The following is a 23,895-nucleotide window of genomic DNA, read 5'->3' as shown; positions in this document are numbered from 1 at the left end:
AATAAAAATCTACCCGTCAATAGATGGTGCACGTGTAAATGCTTAGTAAAGTTTTTAAATAGATTTCTTTCTAGGGTCTTTATTGCCTAGTTTTTAAGGCGGGAAACGATAATAATTTTATTAATTACTTGGAATATATCTTACTTCCAAACAATTAAATTTTTTCAGACGTTCAACCAAAACACTTGTTGGTAAATAATGATAAATAATCATAAAAAAAAACAAGTAATTTATGTATTCGGTTATTAGTTATAACAAATTAATTACTTTTGAATAACAACACGCTATGAACCTTTGCTTTATTACTATTTTTTTATCAAAGACAACCCTGTAGCAGATATCTAAATTATCTTTTTATGACAATAGAAACACAACTAATAATAATTTGATGATAGGCATTATCATTAGTAAGTTTTTGTCAAGACTTTTTATAGTTTTATCGAAAGCAGAGTAAAGAAAAATTGTATAGTAGTTGACCCTATTTCAACATTTACTTACACAAAAATTTTAAATATTTAATTAAGCATTCGGATAATGTAGGCATAATTCATTCTGATAAGGTAATAGACGTTGTGACTACTTATCTTAGAAAGGAATATGGTATGTATGTAAATGTAAACCGTAAATTAAAATAATTTATCTAAATTTTAGTCTCAACATTTTTTTTTATCATGGCACAATATAAACGTTAAGATTTTGGAGAAAAAGCGCAGTTTCTGCAAAACAACACTTAAAGAAAAAATAATTTTAGATGACGGTAAGAGCACATGGATTTATCAGACTGAATATATGAGAGATAAATAATTTTTAGTATCAGGAAGTGTTGAAAGTGGTTCTTTAAATGTTATCTTGGGGAACAGGTAGTTTTAACTGTTTCTACGCATTTTTGTATTTGAAAATTTGTAGTGGATGTGGCAAAACTACACTTTTAACTTCTATTTCGGGTCGCCGTAAAAGAAACAGTGGTACCTTAAAAATCAATAACTCGGTAATTTCAGATGAAACTGCAAGGAATATATCAGGATATTTGTATCAAGAAGATATTTTTACTAACAGCTTAACAGTTTTTGAGCATTTACAGTTTATAGTAATTAGAACAAAGTTTATTTTAAATTTATGGTTCTTTTATTTATTCTAGACTGGCTTACAATGCAGTGATAAAAATGAGAAGACGCGTAATTTTATTATCAAACGACAGCTGTCTGAGCTTAGTTTGGAACGGCATGCTGACACTTTGATAAAAAAGTTGTCAGGTGGTGAGAAACGAAGATTATCACTGGCAGGAGAAGTATAGATTAGGTATAATTGTCTTCTCTAAGATAACTGTAAAGTTTTAGTTAATCAGTAATCCTTCTATCTTATTTTGCGATGAACCTACAACAGGACTTGACAGCTATAATGCATTTGTGGTCTTAGAAAAATTAAAGACAATTGCACTTTTAGGGAAAATAGTCTTAGCATCTGTTCACCAACCGTCTTCACAGTTGTTTCACTATTTCGATAACATTACGCTTATGGCCGAAGGAAAAATTATTTTTCAAGGAAGTAAAAACGAATCTAAAATGTTTTTTGAAAGGTAAACTAATGCATTTGATATTCCCGCCGTTATTTAAATTACTGATCATATTGCAATATCCATAAATCTAAATGAGACAAGACAACACATACCTAAATGAAATACTGATTTATTAAACAGTACTTATAACTAAATACATAATACGAAAAGTAAAAGTTGGTTTACTTCGTACCTACTTGCCTACTTCACACAGCAAATGTTTGTAAAGTAATTTTGTAAAAATTTAATGAAATTACTTATTTCCAGAATGAATCTACATTGTCCATATGCATTTAATCCAGCCGAATTTTATATTAACTGTCTCACTCATGGAGATGTTTCTAAAATGGATCTTATGTATAAAAAGGAAAGAAATGAGAAACCACAAGATCACGTACATTGGCCTAACTTTGATAATTTATTTCTAAAAAAGTAAGAAGTACACAATTACATAAAAATATCACTTTGATGAGTTTTAGGCAAACCGCAAATTGTTTTTTTTACGACCTGAAATGGTTGTTATGGAGATGTTACTTAAATACCAAGAGAAACAAAATCGTAATTTTGGGAACTTACTTTTATTCAATGGTAAATATGATTGCCCAGGAAATTAGGCAACGCAACATTTTGAAATGTTATTTTTATTTTTCAGATACAAATGTTTATTATTTCAATGTTTTATTCGGAAGTAACATTTAGTAGTCAAGATGCAATCCAAAACATCCAGGGTTTATTATCCTACTGTGGGACAGAATTTACTTTTACTAATATGTACGCAGTAATTTACATTTTTCCTGAAGAAGTTGCTATATTTTTACGTGAAAAAAACTTATATTCAACTTTTGCGTACTTTGTCGCAAAACTACTGTCTTTGGTAAGCTCAACTTAAAAAAGATATTCAGGTGTTCCACACAAAAAATTCCATTTTTGTCGGAAAACAAAATCTACTTTTTTTTAAGAAAACAGATGTTTACTGAGTTATTCCGGGGACTTATCTGTGGAACAGTTTGTAAAGCTGTCCTGTCCTTGCAAAAAAATAAACTGTGCTCTTATTAACAAAAATTGTTTATAAATTTTACTTTCTTGTTCCAGCTTATAAACAAAATTATAAATTATAAACTAAACAAAAAATAGAATAGTATAAAATACATACAGGATGTTCCGTTTTTATTTTTACAAATTTAAGTAGGTGATAGAATATTCATTTTTAAGATAAAATTTTCCTATGAATCAAAAAATGCTACGCAAGGGAGCTATATCCTCTCAAAGGGGTGCATCTTTATATGAATTTTTTTCAAGATTTCAAGATGTAGATAAAATTACAAAATTTGGTCCAACTGATAACCTTTAGGTATACATCCAAACGAATTCAAAGATAAAATGTCAAAATTTTTACTCAGGAGCATCCTAAATTAGGGGAGCTTAGTGTAAAAAGTACCCTAATTATTTTGGCTGTTTATTCTTGCCACTTTCAGCCACTCAATTCTAAATTTCAATGTTTTTTCCAAAAAATAGGTTTCTTGCGTTTTTTCGATAGAACTTACCGTTTTTGAGTAAAATCAGTTTACAATATGTGTTACAGACCATAAAAAAGATAAAAATTAAAAATTAAATTTGTCTTACCGTTTAAGATGGCCGTGATTAAAAATTTCAATTAGTTCAGGTGTTTAAAAGTTATTAGCTGTACCAACTTTTGTAATTTTATCTATTCTGCAATAGTGGAAAAACCCCATTAAAAAACGCATCTTTTTAAGGGGGTGTAGCTCGCTTACATAACATTTTTGATATATGTTCATAGGAAATTTTTGTATGAAAATTGAATATTCTATCAACTGTTTATACTTGTAACAATAAAAACGAAACACCCTGTGTTTTGTATAATCTTTGTCCAAATTTTGTCAAAAGATATTCTGCAATTATACGAAACATAACTGTAATTGTTTGCCAGTTTTTTTTTGTGAGGAAGGAACAACAAATCTACTTAAAATTATTATCCTAATATTTTTTACGTTTGGCTAACATATTTTTCAGATTCCACTTTCTATGATAACTACAATAATTTGCTTAGGAGTGTTATTTCTATTTTCAAACTTTTTACATGGATTTGGTTTATGGCTTAAAATGACATATGTAGCATTTTTAGTTTCTATAGTTTCATCTAGTTTAGGTATTTACACTTTACTAAAAAGTTTTTTTAGTGCAAACTTTTTATAGGTCTAGCATTTTCAGCAACGTTTTCAACCATTGAACATGTAGACCTATTTTTGGGTCCCTTCGAATTTATACTTCTCCTTTTTTCCGGGTTAATAGTTAAAGTTGATTCTCTGATAGATGCTTTTAACTGGATCAAATATATTTCACCTTTTTATTACGCTTTTGATAGTTTGTCAAATTTGTTTTGGAGAGACGTCGGTAAAATAGGTAAGTAATATTAAAAAAAAATAATTTGTTATAGTGGTTTATAAAATATTCTGTATATTTTTTCTCTTAGGTGAATGTACATTTAATCAGACCATTCCCTGTCATCACAATGTTAGTGAAGTTTTGGAAAGCTATGGCATCTACAAAACTTATGACACTGTGGCCTATGACATCTTGTTTCTGCACATTTTAGGGGCAGTTTTTTGTTTAATGGGATTTGCAGGAATTTTAAGAAAAAAGATTAATCTCTCGCTTTAACAATGTAATGCTACTTTTAGTAAAAGTTGTTTTCGGTAGTGTTATTTACTTTTAAATCAAAGAATATTTTACTTGATACACGAACACTTCGACAGATTTCTCAATCTTCTCTCAAACCAAAAAATAATTTAATAAGATGAATCTTTGTTTCCTTAGTATTTGCTACTTAACTTTACAGAGTTATGTAGTAATTGAAATCATATACAGAGTGATGTGTGATGATAAAGTTATGCATAATTTTTTTTTAGTAAATTAACAAATAAATCTGGCAAATCAGGAAATTAAGTAAGAGTTGTTTTAGTTTTGAGGTATGAGATTGGTTAAAGTACTCCAAACAGAACAGAGGGTTGGACTTAGCTGCACTGTAGAGTGATAGGGATAATGACTCAAATAAAATTTCGTTCGCGACGCATATCACGTGATGTCCTGTTCCTGTCCTGCGACTAGTCTACAAAAGTTAAATTTCACTAGTTGTTTGAAATTCTTGATAACTTAACAAGAATCTTCTTAAGAAAATATAATTTTTAAAAGAAATAAATAAATGGGACATGGCCAAATTTGTGTCTTAATAATTTTGCCTATAAGATAACGACTATAAATTTACTGTTAAAATTTAGTTGCAAAACATATTCAAATATTTTAAGAATGGTCTAAACAAATATATCGTCATCGAGACCTGAAAATTGCATTAAGAATTTCTAATAATGGACAAGGCGTATCTCTTTTATTATCAATGGCCTTCTTAAGTTCTTAAGTTAAGGAAAGAAGGGGATAACCATTCATACCGTTACTTGTGCAGCTGCACTGGGTCAACTTAACAGTCTTTCGATCGACATCTGAAGAGCGGAGTCGATGTGTGTGAGTTGGTGTTTAGCCGTCAAGGTGCTTAAGTGCGTGTAGTGAATGTAGTTATTTTACATAGTGCTGCAATGAAGTGTATCAGTGTATTGTTATTTATAACGATATTTGGTATGTAAATGTAACAAAAAATTGTAAATATAAATAGAACTTAATCCAAGAAAAATTCTCGTAAAAAATGATTTTGAACGGGGATTTATTGCAAAAAATCGAGAATCTTTCCGGAAAATAAAATACTGGATGTTTTAATAATATCAACTTTCTCAAATATGCCATTTCGTTAGTAAAGTAAAACCATTGGCCTGAATTAGTTACACTTACCAGAAAGTGAAAAATAATGGAAATTTATATAGTTACTTTCGAATGACTAGTAAAAATTGAAATTCTCAAGCCATTAGCTTAATGTTTTTGGACAGTTAAAATCGCATTTGCAGGAACTTCACACAAGAGCCTGCAAATCAAGAAATTCGAAGTTGAAAAAAATGTAATATTTAAAATTTTCAACTTCACTTAATCTTACTTGTAAAATATCTTTAGCATGTAATATAGAGGCTTCTTTACTAATAAAATGTAAAATAGTTTTTATTTTCTTTATCAGAACTAAAACGGTGTTAAGCTAAAGTGGTCATCGAGTGGACAATGTGGGTTAGTAGGTTTTGTGTTACAGATTACCGAATCTATATTACATATAAGAACCTGAACCATCTTCGCATTTTTGTTACAGCTAAATTTACTGTGTTTTATTTTAATAGCAATTTACAAAAATAGTTTTTTTTTTAATTTGACACTTTGTGAGGATGGTCATTGGTCATGTAATCATTGTGAACCCAGATCTAGATAAAAAGCGGACTTGGGTTTTCCCCACAAAGTGTAGAAACTTTTACATAATGCAATGTTATTTCCGACGAAATTTGTGGGAAATCGTTTTGGACTACAATTGTGTATAATTTGTATTTTTGTTGTTAAAAAATATAATTAAGGCCAGTGTAACTGAACTTTAAGAAGTTTCTATACAGTTATAAAATATCGACAGGTCATATAACACTGTGGGATCGATCTAAATAAATACTCAGACAGAATTTAAGTGTACAATTTTAATTGCAGGCGGCACATTGCGGTTAGGCCGACCGACCTGCGTTTTGGAATCAGAATTCGGATTTACCCTCAACTGTGCTTTTAAGAAATCTGGCCTGTTTCGAGTTAGAAATCTTGGTGGTGTCAAGGCTCACATAGGCCTGGGTAATCTATCTCTGCTTCATTCATCCTTCATCTGCCATGTAGATTAGCTTAGTAGTAGTTCTTACTTTCAGTAATATTTTAGTATATATAATTCATAAACCAATGTGTAATACAGTCAATCAATATCTTCAAACACTAATCACAGTACATATAATTAATAACTTATGTTAGGTCTACAACTCTATACTATACTAACTGTAGCATCTCCTGTAACTTCTGATGTCATAATTGAAAGTTTTACCTGTAAAGTACACGTGTTGTTGCTGGTCTATAAACTGAATTTCCAAGTTTTACGTTTCATATCTGAATCAAAAACCGCAAACAATTGTTAATTAAGTTTCAACTGTAAATAATGATAACTTATAATGTATAGGTTCATAAGAAAAAAAATATTTCAGTACCTATTCCAGATCGTTCTCAAATTTATTTTTTACAATTGTAGTGTAGTTGTTTGTTTATCTCCAAAACAATGCTTAATAAGCAAGAGCAACCTTACAATGTTTAAATAACTCTGAACATATCAAATTTATCGTAGAGGGTGAGTCATTACTGCAGCGTGAGTATTACCTAAAGTACTAATGTAATTTGCTTTATTATCTGCATCGACTAAATTATTTCGGAATAAGTTCCAGTATTAATATTTTTAACAAATCTACAACATTATTGTTTTTAGATCTCGATTGCGTCGTTACCAATAAGTTTTGACATTTTTGCAAAACTTTGTCTTAAATTATTCTAGCATTTTTATTACCAATAACAGAGTGGTAAATTTTATTTGCTTTATTGTTTGATATCATTTCTTTGTTTTTAAATGTAACAATCTATATTTTTTTACTTTATTCTACTTTACTAATAAATCTTTTTCTTTTGAATAAAACATAATTTAGTTAAAATTAACATATTATAACTAAAACTTTACCTATTACTTTTATTAAGTTATTCAAATTATAATTCTTGTATGCTGGGTTCATCTTCATTTATTAGTATTGTAACTAAGTATTGTTCTAGAAATAACTTTTATTTTAAGTCTCTCGAAAATATTTATACTATCGTTTTAAATATTAAATATAACACATAATCTGCACTAATAAATAAAAGTAGCTCTTTTGAAACGTGTTGGTCAGGTCAGGTCAGGGAACAGAAATTACAATAATTAATCTTTGCCATTTTTTTGATAAATATCTTAGTTTATAAGCCTTTTTCTATTTATTTTTTTTTTTAATCCAAATGATTTATCTACGCCGTTTTTAAAAATTGTAGTAAATTTGGCTTTAATACTACACAAAAATATTACTATAAATTGTTTAATGACAGTCTCAAAAACTAAAATAAACCTAGCTTTAAAATTTGTCTAATACTTTAATTGTTTTAATTTCTTGTTCGATTTATACTCACCTGCTTGGAGTATGGATTACAGATCAATTTTCCATGAACAAAAACACGATTAAACCCGTCAACCAAAAAGTTAGGTGTGACGGGTTTAATCGTGTTTTTGTTTATCGTTTCTATACCAAGAGGATCCAGTAAAAAGTAGATCAATTTTCAAATTAATTTGCAGTCGTTCATTGACAATACAATGATTAACAATTAAAAAAATTAGTAGTCCATTTAATGTGAAAATTGTACTACATATTCGATGCGTGAGAACAAAATTATTATATCTCCATTTATATAAGTGATGTAAGAGAGGCCTAATTAACATTAACGTTTTACTTTTATTATTTTAATTGCTACTTAAAAAAATATATTTTTACGTAGTATTTTAACTATGCATATTTTGTAATTTGAAATTTAATTTAAACAACAGAAATTACTGCAAGAAAGGAAAAAAAAACAACAACCATGCACAGATAATTTTCACCGGAAGTACTGCAACCGGAAATTAAATTGATAAAATAACGGAAAGCTAAAAAATTTAGTAGCATTTGTCAAATAAGAACGTGTGGGTTGGCATTAAAAAAGTTAAATACAATCCTGAAATAATCAGTAATTATAATTAGGTAGGTATACTTAGGTATTTTGGTACACTTTGTGTTATTTATTACTGGACTTAATTGATAAATTTAGATCCAAGGGTTCCAGTAGATATTATTTAAAAGAAAAAAAAAATGTGACAAAAAATACAATAATTAATTATTAATATTTTAGGTTTTACGCATTGTACATATGGTTTTATTTTACAAATTTCATCAACCATTATTATCATCAACCATTATTAGATTTGCTATTGCCGGTGCAAAGAATCTGTTGTTGTGCCCATACTAAAAAACCATATTCTTTTTTGTACATTTTATTTCATCAGTTTTTCGGTAAACGGGTCTAGAGTATATTTTTCTTAAAGTGGATTTATTTTATAATCTCTCATTTAAGTTATAAAACACGCACGTATTTATCTATAAATAATACAATTAATACAAATGCCATCATAGTGAACATAAGTTATGTTTTATTGTGAATGCTCGCACGCAGTAATAAAGGTAATGGCATTAATTGCAACCTGTGATTTTGTCAATGTCAAGGAACTCTCTTTGCACAAAAGGATTAGTTCAGCTTCTCCGTTTCCTTTTAAGTTGTATACGTTTACTCTTAGTGACAATAAAAATAAAATTTTTTCAAAAATAATTTTCTTTTAGAATTTTAACATTTTTTTATTTGGTGCTTTTTTATCCTAGCAACCACTCTAAAATATTCGACGGTTTTATTTTTGTAATAAATGGGAGTTGTAAAATTTGAATTACACCAAAACGGAGTCCAAATAAAAATTTTGAATGCGAACCTAAACTTGTTTGGGACAAACTAAAGGTATGACAATTTCATGATTTCTTGCGGTGAGACTTATAAAAATTGGTGAAAGTTAAACTCCAATTAAGCCATAATCGCACTAGAGCGTTTACCGGACAATATTCTTACTGATTACAAAATTCCTAGCAAAAGTGAATAGAGTTTCCTTAAACAACAAATTTTTGAGTTTTCTGCAAGCTAAAGTTGCTTTCTAAAGTGCAATAAAATTTTATTAAATAAAAATGAAATGCTTTATTTAGGTTTTTCTACATTTTCTTAAAGTTAATACATAGTAATTTATATGTGTTTTTCCAATTTTATTCGTCATTTTGATTACTAAAAAATATTAGAAAGTTTCTAAATTTAAATTTTCAATCCTGTCTGGGTTTCCTAACATAATGAAATTTTATTNAAAGAAGAAGATTCTTTTATAAGTTGTAACATAATTTAATTTCCTACGCATTAAAAAACAATTATTAATAATTTTTAGTTACTACTCTCAGTTATTGTATTGTTTTATTGCAATAACAATTTTATATTTAAGACTGTGAAGTAACTTGAAATTTTAATAAAAAATAAACTAATCATGTCATTGTTGAAACGGTAGACCAGCGCTGTAGATTTTGTGCTAGTTGTAAGCTAGAATAGAAACATTTTGCAATATGGCATGTATTTCAGATAATAATAAATACATAATAAAAGCCCATCGTTATATGTACATCACAATTCATGAACCCTCTAAAGTTTTGCAAAAGAATCTCTTTTGAAATGTCATGCACCAATAAAATACTGCTGAAAAAATTAATTAACTGTTTTACCTTTTGCAATATTTTAATGAAATGCAGGATTGCTGAATACAATTTACAAAATTAAATTTTTCCATTATTATTTTTAATATTAAATGCACTTGCTGGGTTAGTGGTATAAACAATTGAAACGTAAACATTTATTGAATAATACAAGTTAATTCTTCGCAAGTAGACCTGTTAGAAGAAGTTTTTATGTGCAAATGAACAATTTCTAGAAGCTAACAAATCTCTCAGTGTAATTTATAATCTCCATTACCAGATTATAACAGTAAACATATTTTATTTGCTACATCATGGCCTACTTCATTACTATTGGAAAATACAGTTTAGTCAAGAACGGTGCATTTTATAAAAAAATTGTAAGACAAAATTTTCACAATAAAATTTTCTATATACATAGTAAAAATAATGAAAGTATAGTGATAGTGTCTCATTCTCTGTTTTAGGCGTAAAAAACTGCCTTGTATATAAATAACATCTGGAAAGTGAAGAAATCCAGTAAAAAATATAGTTTACTTATATTTTTTCACAACTTGTGTAAAACATATTTACCATTAAAGCATGTGACAGACAAATATTGACTTTATATGTCAGTAAATTTCGTTTACCTAATTTGATTAGTCAATAAAAAATTCTAACATGCTGTGAGTGTGAGCAAAGCAGCAGAGCCAAAGAAGGAGGTAGTGTGGTGGAAATCGTGCAATTCTTGTTCCTATTTTTCATCTTAATTATATAAAACAGTTGGTCTATTTGTGATTTTATTTATAATATATTATTTATAAAAATTGTCAAATAATTATTCTCCGTGAGTAATTATATTATAGAATTAACTAAATGAAAGGATACACGTTCATCGTAAAATTATAAAAAAAAAGTTAAGCAACGTTTTATCTATAACAATCTGGTTAAACAACTTTTACTGTGGTGGAGTTCATCATGAAAAAAATCATAAAAAGCAATTTGTAGGAAATAAACAAGTACCTACATAATACTTATTTTCAATCCTAAATATCTTGATTGCAAAAACTAAGTAAAATGTAAATTTTTTATATTATTTTAACCTTGACTCTTATCTACATCATTTCCATTGCTTCAAACGTTCCTGTCGCGTACCTTTCTGTTATTTTAATCTCTTAATTAATAAAATACTTTTATCACAAAATAAATTTTAGATATAGGGTAGAGTGTAAATACCTGCCTATATACGCATAATGACCTTATTATTATTAGAAATTTAGCACCTTCTTTTAATAATATGTTTACCTTGAATGTTTACGATTCGGTTGATTAAAACTAACCCAAAAATGCAATTAATAATGCATTTGCATAATTTCCCAGTCATCTATAATTGATTGTATTAATAGACAAAGTTGAAGAACATTATGAATTTTTCTGAGCTAAACAAACTTTTAAAATTTTAAAACGATCGAATAAATACTTTTTGACTTTTGTGAAAAACTATATTTCTGAAGTATCATTTTCGACCGTGCGGTTCTGCTTCAAGAATTGACATAGAGAACATGCTATTAAATGTTTCATTAACTTTTGACACTAAACATGTAGCTTCTATCTTTTAGATTGTATTTTTGCGTAAAGTAATTGTTCATTATTAGGTTTTAGTGTTGGAGATGAGCTAGGCTTTAAAGAATCTCTTTCTAATGTTGAGAACAATAGAAGACGATCGGCCCAAGCTTCTCGTTTGCAAGCTGAGTTGATTCAAGCCCAACAAAAAATGAAAGCTGTAAGTGATTTAATCGTTTCTTAAAAACTAATTAATATAGTCCAAGGTTGAAGTTACACAATTAATATTAATATTAATTCGGTCAATATATCTCGTAGGAGAATCAGATCCGAGTTCGTTCACCTTCTGCATCTCTTCCAACTGATCTTTCGAATCTGCAAATGCAAGATCTTCAAGTGAAAAAATCATCTCTTCCTACAATCCCGCCTTTCAAGCCAATACCTCCCGCCCCAGAACGACCGGAAGCCACCAAGTTCAATATCCCTACACCGGCCGTCATGGGTATTGCCGTGCCTGCTCACAACCCCAAGCCTTCGTCAATATCTCGACTATCAACAGGACCTACCCTTCCTTCCGAATCTACTAAACCTAAAGTGATGGCTGTAGTAGTCCCTATGAACAAAGTGCAAACAAGTGATAAATTAAGTAGTACAAATTTTGCATTAAGGACTCTACCTTCGCCAAACAATGAGTTGTCTCCATCTACCTCAAGCACCGTCCAAGCACTTCTAGCAGCAAACAACATCACAGAAGACATGCTGCAAACAGCGTTGCTCCAAAGACAGCAAATGTTAGCGAAGACAAAACCTACAACGACTACTCCGAAAATGAGTGTTGGCAATAAGTACGCCAATAGTGTAGGAAAAGTTATGAATGCACCCAAAGAATATTATCCGGTGGGATATGATAAGAACTTTGACGATAATTTTGCTTCAAGAGTAGAATTGCCGGAAACATCCTTTTATTGTGGGGACCAGAAACACTTCCCGGGTTTATACGCCGACGAGGATCTCGGCTGCATGGTAATATTATGTTGTAGTTATACAACTGAAATGTTTACTTGATGTTATATTAGTATATTACATTCAAAACACAACATTCACATCGGGCTCGAATAAGGTAATTGGTTAGTGTTGCAATAGCAGACCTTGAAATGATTAATTTTTAATACGTTCAATCTAAAGCATTAGAAACACATAGCGTGAAACTTTTATAGCAAATTATGTTTTCGGAAGAATTAATTATAGATTTTCAAATCGTTCAACAATAATCATTGAGAAAAAAGTTGCTTCAGTCTGTAGCAATTTCCATTTGACACAAATTTAAAATAAATGTTTTTTTCGTTCAAATAACTGTAGGTTTTAAACACTGAATTTAGAGAAATGTGGGACAGTTATTTTAAGTTGCTAGATTATGCAACATGAGTAATGACAAAAACCCATCGGTGAATAAAGGATAATTTTATTTAGTTTTTATAAGTCAATGGAACATGACATGACCCTTGGCCTTATCGACTCATTGTTTCTTAATAAGTTACAGCACACTTACATTAACCTTCTACAAAGTATCCTCGATTTTCTCCAAAAACTTTCTTAAACTCATAAAATTTAAGAAAACATATGAAAAATTATTAAAAATTAACTATAGTTAAAAATAAAAAATATTACGGTAAAGAGAAAGTATGGCTAAAACTAAGATGTAAATCCGGTTTAGTAAACATATAAGGTGCAAATAATAAAAGAAGGTCATGAATGTTTAACAGGTAAAATTCCCTTTGTTTCAGGTATTTCACGTTTGCGCTTTAACCGACGATGGTTTAATTATGAAGAGCTTCCTTTGCCCGGAATCCACATTGTTCGACCAAACAATACTGAAATGCAATTGGTGGTTTTATGTCGATTGCAAAAATTCGAAGAAACTCTACGATTCCAATATACCCATATCGAAGAGTTATCAATTAATGAAAGCATTAACATTTTTCTCTGGATATAAAAAAGATAGCGCAACGACACCTAAATCAAAAGATAAAGACTGACATTTTTAAAATTTATTTGTAGAATAATCAATTTTTGTTAAGTGTTAGCAAGGAGGTACTGTCTACTAAAACTAAAGTAAAGCAAATAATTTGTTTCCTAATAGAACATTTATTAATGTTACAGTGTAACAGGTTTCCCCACTTTCACATTAATGAAAGCATTTGATTTAAAGCAGATCAAGCGAATCATCATATTTATCCATTGGTTAGAAAACTAATAGTTTGTGTGTTTAACAGAAAAACTTTCATTGCCTTGAAAATTGTATAATAAATAACACGTGATAATGCTAGAGATTGATTTTAAGTATTAATAGACTGTGAGTTGCCTTCTCCTTGTTTAACCTAAGCTCAATGTAAAAATCTAAGTCTTATTTATTGTTACATAGTGGTTATTAGATACTTACTTAGCTAATTAAGATGTTTATCAGATTTAAGATTAATTAGCATTTTTATAGGTTGATTTATCTGAAATCATTATATACTCGTCTGATTGTTTTATTTGCGAAAATGGCACATCTAATATGTGTTGTGTCCAAGTGGCTGTTTACTCGTCTAGTGAGATAAAATTTTCTATTTTCTTAGCAGGTTTTTTTTTTACAGAAGGAGTGCGTTTATGCAAGCTGCACACTGAGCACATCTTAGTAAATAAGAAACTTTTATTGTTTATTGTTTTTGAAATATATTTTTTTTCAATCCAAATTAAAACAGAATGTAAACCACAGAACGAACAAATTTAGTTTCACACATCTAGTCAAACATTTTTCATGTTTTAGTCTTCTCCTTTCTCTCTCTTCCTCTTTATTAGATCAAATTTCAATAAAGAAAATCTTAATTTTACAAGTCAAGTAAAATTTAAAAATTTATAAAGCTTAGTGAGTTACTAAATAGAATTTATCTGACTAGACTTTTAAATAGTCACTGCCATTGTGTATTCACTACAAAAGCAAACTGGGGGTGCATGACAATTTTCTATTTAGATTTATTATTACAATATAAAATGGTTAGGTTCCTCCAAGAATGTTTTTATCGTATTGTTATTACCAAATATTTATATTTTAAATTCTCATGTTTGGGGAGTTTCAGTGAATGTTTGTTAATACTTTTTGTATAACGACATTTTTTATTGTTGGTAAATAAATTATTTATTACATTTCTTAAAGCAGTGTTTCATTTAAGTAAAATTAATTGGTTAATTTATTAAAATAGTTTGTTCGTCATTGGAGCTTTTGTAACAGTCTAGATAATTTTGCAATATTAAGAAATATTTTCATTATGTATTGATAATTTTTAAGCGGTAATCTCCTAATTTTAAAGGTTAACTCTCTCTTTTAGTGTGGCGTATGCCATAAAGTAAGACGACATTGATGTTAGACACTTTTAAGCAAGAATTATTAAATCATGGCTAATTTTACTAGGATGCTAATAATAGTTGCTTCATTTCCTACACCTTGAATACAAACGATAGAGTAGAAAGAATCTTTTATTTATGTAAAACAGCCCAAATAAATATTCTTATGTTAAAAATTTATATTTAACAACAGGTAAAAAAATTCACAAAAAATTAACTAGCTCCTTTACTTGCTGTAGTGAAAGGGGTGATAAAAATTGTCTTCAACGTATGCCACATTGCCTTCAATCCCTTGAATATATTTCCCTGCACCACCCCCACCGCTTGCTCCTTTGCCCCCTTGACCGCCGCCTTTACTCCCCTGGCCGCCTGAGCCCCCTTTTCCAGCGCCCCCGCCATTACTCCCTTTCCCAATTGATGGAGGCGGGGACGGAGCACTTTTCGCTAGGTCGGCGGCAGCTGCTGCTGCTGCGGCGGCAGCATTAGCAGCGGCTGCTTGAGCAGCAGCTTGCGCTTTCTGTGCCGCAGCTCTTGTTGCTTCGAAGTCAATGCGGACATTTGCCAATTGCTTACTTAGCTGATCCACTCTTTGCTTCGCTGAACCGACCATCGACTGCTGCGCTGCGAGTTCCCCAGCTGCCTCGGAGGCGGCTTGGGTCATATGGTCAGCATTGGTTTGAGCAGCGTTCAAAGTGTTGGTGAGGACGTTAACATGGGCACGAGCTTCTTGAGCTGCACGCATTGTTGCATCGGCGGAACGTTGAGCCTGCATCAATTGCTGTTTTTCACCCATTAGTGCCGTTTGGGCATCTCGCAGTTGCTGCTCTAGGCCTTGGAGGAGTATCTGTTTCCCGGCTAAAGCAGCTTGGGCTGTTGCAGAGGCCTGCAAGAAGTGTGTTTTACATTGCAAGATAAAAAAACATAGGTATTTAAAGTTTTGAACACACAATTTTGAAACATTTCGGATAACCTTGGATACTATATTTATTCATGAAGAAAAATCAACTATCACTGGTTACAAGAACAGCAAACTCCAACATATGCCCTAGAACCGCAACCTCAAGAATTCAGACAGTGTTATGTTACTCTCTTTTAATATGAATAAAGTGAGTAACGGCTCATACCAGGGTGCAAAAAAAGTACGAAACGATTTTTTTGTATTTAAGAGGAACCCTTTGACTGATCTGACAGTTATAGATTGCTCTAAAAGTCGCTTTAAAAATAAGTTTTTTTTTCTTATTTAGAAAAGATCTCGTTGGAAAGACTACTCTAACAACATTTTGAAATACTGTGGAAGAGCATAAAATTTAGCGTTTCTGGCAATTTGCAAAACTAGTTTTTATAGTTTGTTCGAAATAAAACGACAAAAAAATATTTGAGTATCTTCACTTTACTTTATTTATTATTAGAAAAATAAAACTGTAAAAGATTTACAACATGCGACATTATACATCATGTAAGGTGCTATCTCTAGTGGTGTTTCACCAAATCATCAGGTTCATTATAATAAAAGTTTTAACTTTAGTTAAAAATAATAATAAATAATAATATTTATTGTTTAAACAAACTACTATTTTTCTTAAGTTCTTTATCAAAAAATTATGTATTTTTATTTTAGACATTGGTTATTATTTCTTTTACTAACAGCCTGTTCAGAGAATTATTTTCTCTACGTTTCACGATTAAAATAACTGTAATACTTTTATTTTTTAAATAATTTTCAAAATCACTGAATCGACTCAACAATGAACAGCTGAACCGAATACCGAGTACTATAGTGATGTTGTAAATTTAAAAGATGTTATATTATGTAATCTGATCTCACCTCATCAAAATTTAAAAATAACAATCGTATTAGAATATATTTAAAAGATGAGAAAAAAAAGAGCAAAATATTTTGTTTCTAGAGTAATGAAAAACGGAAACTTTAATAATAAAACGAAATCTAGATACGTATTTCGATAACCAAGTTGCTGGTCACTAAGATCATAATCGATTATAAATCAGATTAATCACTTAATTAACAAGGCTTGACGTTTTGAAATTTTGTTCTTTTTGATTAGAAACCAAAAATAAATATTACAAATTCTGTTTAATGTACTACTATCTAAAATTTTTTTCAGAAATCTAGAACAAAAAAAATGTTCTTAAGAACGCTCACATATGTGTGGTAATTACGTTTTTATAACACTATAATAAGATAATAATAACAATAAAGAGATTTTAATAAGAAATGACTGGTTTCGTACGTTTCTTCATGTTTTATTATTTGCTTAGTAGATATTAATTATAATTTGCATTCCAAAACTTTCTGATTTCGTGTAACCTTCAAGACTAACAATTAAAAATTATTGATTTTTTAAGTATACAAATTATTAATGAAAAGCTTTAAATAATATTTTATTTTGTCAAGTTAATAAAAATTAGAGGTTTCTTTTCATCAGTTTGTTTCCTTGTACTCGATGGTGACAAATATTTAAAAAATACCACTCTCTTCTTGTAACCATTTCTAGTATTTGTGAAATTACGGAAGTCATTACTTTTTCGGAAAAAAATCTGTGACAAAAGATTAAATTCTTTGGTTTTTGCGAGTGTATAATATCTTAAAAGTTAAAATGTATATTTTTACACATATTACACAAATTTAATGAGTTTCATAACAAGATGGAAATGCAAGAAATGCATCAGTCATCGCCATTAAAGTCAGGTTTATCTATGGTGTCCTTAAAGTAAAAGTAATTCGTCGAGACAGTTTTTAACAAACTTTCTTTATATCAATTTGCATTAAATCATGCAGAACAATAATTCGTAATAGTATAAAAAAATGATTTAAGTAATAAGTATTACAAAGCGATTTGTTAGACTTATAAAAAGCTTAGAATAGGTATGCATTTTTTCTTTCCAAAATTTATAATTCTAACGTTCACCAAATTTTGCAACAATTAATAGACAGTAAATTTACAAACATGTGTTGCCGAGTGTGCTGCTTAGCCATTTTTTCAAATGACTAGATTTGTCACACATGACAGACTTGTATGATTTATTTAGCATTTAAGTTTTTGAGTTTTAGAATTTTGAACGAATCTGTGAAATCAATTGTTTTTAAAATCAAAGCAATTATTTAAATAAACAAATAGTAGGTAATATATAGATGACCTTAACTTTCAGACATTTTTTGAGCTTCATGTATTTTGTATTGTCTTACCCCAGCTGCGGCTTGCGCCAAAGTATTTTTGGCTACAAATGCTGCTTGATGACCTGCAGCATCCTGATTATTGACGGCGTCATTGGCTGAATTGAAGGAACCTTCAGCGATACTTCTTAAACCACTGCCTGCACTAAATCCTAATTTTGTTTGGCCCTTACTGCCTCCACCGCCTGATGCATCAGTTAATGCACCATATTCGTCATAATTGTTGTACAGTTCCAGCTCTTCATACTCTTGAGCTAAGCAACTAGCTGCTTAAACAAACAGAACGTACCACATAAGTAAATAATTTAAGAATTATTTTTTTAAATTTAGAATGGAAAGGCCAAAAAGTATTATTATTCTTTCCTAAACAGAACTTACTTATTGAGAACTTACCGGAGAGTGCAATGGTTAAAAAGAAGAAACGCATCCTGTCCACAACACTAATCAATCCTAAAACATAATTTGATGATCACGTTACACTAAAAAAACACAACCCCAAAACACACCTGCCAAATTAAAACAGCTTGATATATAGTCATTGATGAACTGTCAATGGTGAACTGTTCCTTCTAAATTTATAGAAAACCCTCGAAATAAGTAGAGTAGGGGGCGGCAGTCGAGACAAAACAGGTGAAATAAGGAGAACAACAAAAAACAGAGAAAACTGTATCAAATACAATCAAAATATATATCTTACTGATCTTTTTTAGGAAGTAATAACCGCGAAATAAAACCATTCAAGAATCGAATTGATTTATTTTAGTTACTTTGCTTTTTTAAGATTGTTGGCTTATTAATGGGGATAAGATACGGTCAATTCTTTTGGCTTTGTTAGATTTCTCTTTATTAAATAGTTTTGCGATATTGTAATTTTGTAGTTTTGGGACCAGTTATGTAATAACCGAATTTAATGTGTAACTATTTCATAAAACAATAATGTTTTTTACATTTGATATAATAACTATTTGTTATCAAAAAGTCTAACAGAAATGTAAATCATAGTCTATAGTTTAATTTTAATTTATTAAATCCTGATATCATCTAGTTTTACTATGCATATTGTGAAGGTATTAAGCTGGTTTGAAAGCCTCACTTATACTATAGGACACGCGAGTGGAAGCTGGTTCCAGCAAAAAAAGTTATAATTACATCACAATATTTGGCGATTATTATGAAAAGGAAGGTGAAATTTAAATTGAAAAAGGGAAATTACAAATCGAAGAATTACTCTTACTGTAACGCTACAGTTAACATTTACAATTAGAAAAAAATGATATTGTTAAAAATCATCAATTTATCAACTAAAATTTCAACGACATTAATTTGAAACTTTATACTATAAGCCTTTTTCAGCCAACAAATAATTTTTTGCTTGAAGAATATTTTAAATTTATTTAATACAAATATAAGGCAAAGGAATGAAAAAAACACTTTGAACCAGTAAGACACGAAACTTATGAGAGAGTTAGAGTGTAAAACTGATTACTTCTGGGTTTTCTCGAAAAGTAATCTTAGTTGAAAGTAAGTATTGAAGAAGAAATGAACAGAAAAACAGTCTAGAGTCTAGAGTCTAGAGAACAGTTTATTCATAATGAATAGGTACTTTTCGACGGATATGAATGAATAAGCTGTAAAAGTAGTTTGCTCTAAACATTAATAGAAAAATGCCTTTGGTTGAATTTATGTCTCAAAATAGTGTGGAACGAATCAAATGTAAGATAATGATTATTTTAATGTCTCAGGCCACAGATCTTATAGTATACTATATGATAGGACCTATATGTAGGGTAATCAAACGTAGTTTATTCCCTGTGGGGGGGTCCCAATATGATTGCGATATCGCTATGCCAACATTGAATTCATCTCGTCTGTCTGTATAGTTTTTGTTTGGGTTTTTATTTGTAGTTTATACCTTTTCAACCCTACATAGTTTTAGTATAGGAATTTAGTAATTCAATATTTTATCTATTGATATTAACTAAATTTAAAGACGGAAGTTGCCGTCTGAATGGCGAACACGTATACGAAAACAATTTATTTCTAGTTTTATTTGCTGTGAACAAAATTCAAAATCGGTCAGATCAGATCAGAAAATACGTGTTCAGAGATATGCCTTGTTGCAAGTGTTTGTGTGAAATTATTTAATTGGTGGTAAGTATACTTTTTCAAATTGTCTAAGGATTCTATAAGGTTATATTGCACCAGTAAAATATTTTAACTGTAATAATGAGGAAATTACTTACCGCTTCTGGTCCTTTTAGCAAATACCAACAAAAAAATAATAAATCCACCACAACAATAAATGTAAATTTATGATGATGGCACGGGTCCGGCAGTAAACCCATTGTGATACGATTGATTTCTGTACAAAAGACCTCTAATATAACCTCAGACAATTTGGAAATGAATACTTTATTAATTATGTTGCTGTTTGGTTGCAGTTTTAAAATTAAATATGAGTAGTGCAGTTAGAGTTAAAAGATATAGATTTTTACGAAAATTACAACAGAAAAATATCAATAATAAAAAAACAAAATCTTTATTAAATGAACACAATACGTATATCTAATAGATAATTTTGAATTTTCAATAAATTATAATCTAAAGATAACCATCGAGTTACCTCTCGTACATCTAAGCTAGAAGTACCTATTGTTTTTAAAAGTATGAAATAAAGTATGTAGGCACTTTATTTTTCGTAAGCTAAATAAATAAAGTAGGTATATATAGCTATTTTATTTTTCGTAGCATTTGCGAGATTTACGTTTAAAATTTTAGGCATAAATCAGATGACAACTTTCAAGTTGATACCTTGAAAAAAAGATTCAACTTTTAAACTTCGATTTTAGAAGAATTACTATTCATTGAACTTGATAAAATTGAGTGTACCAAAAAAAGTCGTAATAAACTTATTCGTAACTTGAGAATTAAATAGAATGAACATAGTACAGAATCTCAGGATCACAGTCGTGAATACTTTAAACTGCTTCGGAAACAAAAAAAAACGTTCTTCGTAATTGCTCTGTGGCGCTTCTGGTCTAATTTATACGTTGCATATGTTTGATTACTTATTAAAAACAAGCAACTTTCAACCGTAGGTATTTTGAAAAAATCTTTCATTAAAAAAAAAAGTTACTTGAAAAATAAAATAAGTAAACACAATTCTAACTAGAAACTTTATATAGCAATAGCAAATTAATAGTATGTTTTTATTTTTTCAATAACGATGGTAGTAACGAAAAAGCTGGTCATAATCTAACACATTGTAAAATTTTGCCTATTATTATATTTAAAATCACTTTGTAGAAAAAAATTATTTTTTCTTATATTTGCTTATACTATTTTTTAAATTATTTGACATTGTTTTCTCTGAGATAATATTTGAGTAATTTTATTTGGTTACACGCTATAAAAATGCGTAGAATTTAAAAAATGGCGCTTGTCTTAATCGACGCGCGCATTATTTGACAGTTGTTAAACACGCATATTGCCGTAAAATGTCAGTGTTGTAATCTGAAAATCTGGTTACAAAAATATTATGGAGTTAATTTAACGCTAAGAAGATAGGCACATGTTTTAATATAATGCATTATTTGGAATAAAAGTAAATAGTACGTAAACAATTTGTAATTGTTAGTCAACGAGTAAAAGACATTATCGTGTAACCTTAATTGTCATTCATTCCTTGGACAATTTTGTGTGCAATATAAAAAGTGTTTTGTTAAATAATATAATATAGCCCAAAATTGCTTTAATACATTTATATATAATTTCAAATTCCTTCCAACAACTTCATTAATCAGTAAGTGTTATTGTTATTGCTGTCTTAGTAATAAGGTAAATTTACTTTGTTTATTGTTATTTTTTATTAATAATTGTTTTTATAGGAAAAATAATGATTCTAAATAAATACATCTGATGCCCAAAGCACATTTCTGAAAGAAAAGTGGTTTTGTGTACACTCTCTGAATATCATATGTCTAAGTGATAATAAAATTATTATGGCATCCCAGGAAAATAATGTATATTTGGAAAATATTGTCGGTAGGCGTTTTATTTTTTTGATGATTTTTTTTAGATTATTTCGGACTCAGGAGAGAAGTTGTCTCAACAGCAAGAAATATCTGATTTAAAGCTACAGCTAAATGCATCGCAACAAACTATAGCTAGCTTAGAATTAAAAGTGAGACAAAAAGAAGAGGTTATCATAAAAACTCAAGCAGACTCAATAAAGCAAACTCAAGCGCTGAAGTCTGACATCAAAAAATTAAAAGAGCAATTAAAGGAGACGTCTAAAATTATAGAAAACAGTTCTACATCAGAATTACAAGAGGCTCTTAAAGCAGCCGAAGAAAAGGCTGCGAAGGCTTTAAATGATCTCCATGACAGAATTGAAAAGGATCAGAAAATGAAGTAATATAAAATTATTATTTCTATGTAGTGTAAATAATTCTGTAATATTTTTAGTCAAATTTTGGAAGAATATGAAAAAACAATAGCAAGTCATGATACTGAATACAAAAAACTGAATGACCTACATGAAACTGTTAAGGGTAATTTGGCAACTTTGGAAATGGCATTCCATGACGTTATTCAGTTGGTTTTTTTTTGTTTCACCCATAAACAACATTAAAGCTTTTATTTTCAGGAAATATGAACGGGCCAAAGCTGTTATTGAGGGTTTTAAGGCAAATGAAGAGGTTTTTAAAGATAATATTGAAAGAATGGAAAAGAATCTTAAAATGGAAGCCCAAAGATACGAATCTCTCAAGGCTCACGCGTCAAAACAAATAGAAAAGTATGACATAAAACAAACGAATTTATTATTTATTTGTTTTTATTTTAGAGCAAATAAAGAAAATATTTTCTTAAAGAGTCAGTTTGAAACGTTAGAACTGAAACAAAATGCAATTATTAAAAGGTTGGAAATTAAAACTGCAGCGCTGGAGAATTCTTTAGAACAAAAAACAAAGGAGTGCGAGGAACTGGCAGCGTTATGTGATGAAGTAACAGGCAAAAAAGTGTAAAAAGTAATTAAAAACTACTAATGATTTATTGATAACTCATTATTTATTATTTTAATTTGTCCATTATTTTATTATCACTAATAATGTGATGTTTAATTTACTTAAGCATATTAAAGATCTATTTTAATTGGTAATTTTTGTAAACATTTTAGCTGCTTTTTTGAAATAGACATGAAAAACATGTGTATTTTTGATTTCCTTGCCCCCTAATCATTCCCCAGTGTTCGAATGGCTTTAGTCTCAATTAAAGGAAGACGTGGTAACGCTAACTACTGTAATTTAATATAACTATTCTATTCCAATACATCAAGAGATCAACATTTTTATAAACCTCACCTTTGCATATACAGGGTGAATATAAAGTATGGAACCAAGCGGATTTATTTAATCATTTGCCTCCAGAAAATAATAATTAATATAAATTAAAGTAATATAAAAAATGTGATCGTATTTTCAGAACGAAATTTTGTTTTGTTTTTGAATTATGCGATTTTTTTTTGTCAAAATTGCAATTTATGTGAAAAAATTAAAAAAAAAAATTAAATATAAAGCAGATAGTTGTAATCCTTAGAGTATAGCTTTTATGAGAAAAAGGATTTTATAGTGGGTTGCCATTTAAAAAAATATTTTTTTTTTGTAGAACTCAAAAACAAAAGGAAATTTCGAAAAATTTTATTCTTGTTAAACCATTACATTTTTATAGTACTTTATCACTCATCAATTAGTTTTTTCAAAAAATAAATAGTTTAAACAAGAAACGTTTGGTTCCATACTTTTTATTCACCTGGTATAAGAAAATTTTAGTGTTTTTTTTAAACGACTTTATAATTTTGAGATTAAAATCAAGAG

At 29.4% G+C, this 23,895-nt stretch overlaps 3 protein-coding genes across 7 annotated transcripts; 2 read left to right on the top strand and 1 right to left on the bottom strand.

Moving 5' to 3' along the window:
- Positions 1–461: 461 nt before the first annotated feature.
- On the top strand, positions 462–14,637 carry LOC123006183 (protein scarlet). Its single transcript, XM_044400465.1, has 15 exons — positions 462–600; positions 652–757; positions 812–860; positions 907–1,087; positions 1,139–1,288; positions 1,338–1,576; positions 1,823–1,987; positions 2,035–2,143; positions 2,208–2,429; positions 3,587–3,722; positions 3,770–3,976; positions 6,197–6,331; positions 11,535–11,662; positions 11,761–12,465; positions 13,227–14,637. The coding sequence occupies exons 1-15, from the start codon at positions 598–600 to the stop codon at positions 13,476–13,478; spliced, it is 2,787 nt and encodes a 928-aa protein (XP_044256400.1). The 5' UTR covers positions 462–597; the 3' UTR covers positions 13,479–14,637.
- Positions 14,638–14,705: 68 nt separating this feature from the next.
- LOC123006184 (glycine, alanine and asparagine-rich protein-like) lies at positions 14,706–18,855 on the bottom strand. 4 transcript variants are annotated; one of them, XM_044400469.1, is made up of 4 exons: positions 18,526–18,855; positions 18,413–18,469; positions 18,032–18,288; positions 14,706–15,604 (listed from the first exon to the last, which is right to left on the bottom strand). In XM_044400469.1, the coding sequence occupies exons 2-4, from the start codon at positions 18,444–18,446 to the stop codon at positions 15,053–15,055; spliced, it is 843 nt and encodes a 280-aa protein (XP_044256404.1). In that variant the 5' UTR covers positions 18,447–18,469; positions 18,526–18,855; the 3' UTR covers positions 14,706–15,052. The 4 variants fall into 4 exon arrangements, with proteins under 4 accessions (XP_044256404.1, XP_044256401.1, XP_044256402.1 ...); XM_044400466.1 differs by having other exon boundaries at positions 14,706–15,709; positions 18,526–18,849; XM_044400467.1 differs by having other exon boundaries at positions 14,706–15,709; positions 18,032–18,285; positions 18,526–18,847.
- A 2,641-nt stretch (positions 18,856–21,496) lies between these two features.
- On the top strand, positions 21,497–23,231 carry LOC123006474 (transforming acidic coiled-coil-containing protein 1-like). Of its 2 annotated transcripts, none has more exons than XM_044400989.1 (6): positions 21,497–21,856; positions 21,907–22,041; positions 22,098–22,432; positions 22,487–22,615; positions 22,668–22,817; positions 22,866–23,231. In XM_044400989.1, exons 2-6 carry the CDS (start codon positions 22,021–22,023, stop codon positions 23,044–23,046), a joined length of 816 nt encoding a protein of 271 aa, XP_044256924.1. In that variant the 5' UTR covers positions 21,497–21,856; positions 21,907–22,020; the 3' UTR covers positions 23,047–23,231. The 2 variants fall into 2 exon arrangements, with proteins under 2 accessions (XP_044256924.1, XP_044256925.1); XM_044400990.1 differs by having other exon boundaries at positions 21,509–21,630.
- Positions 23,232–23,895: the final 664 nt, after the last annotated feature.

The sequence above is a fragment of the Tribolium madens genome, unplaced genomic scaffold, assembly GCF_015345945.1.
Source record: "Tribolium madens isolate multiple individuals breed KSU strain unplaced genomic scaffold, Tmad_KSU_1.1 Scaffold_2;HRSCAF=44;Tcas5.2_LGX, whole genome shotgun sequence".
Classification (NCBI taxonomy): domain Eukaryota; kingdom Metazoa; phylum Arthropoda; class Insecta; order Coleoptera; family Tenebrionidae; genus Tribolium; species Tribolium madens.
This window is presented reverse-complemented; position numbering and strand designations above follow the sequence as displayed.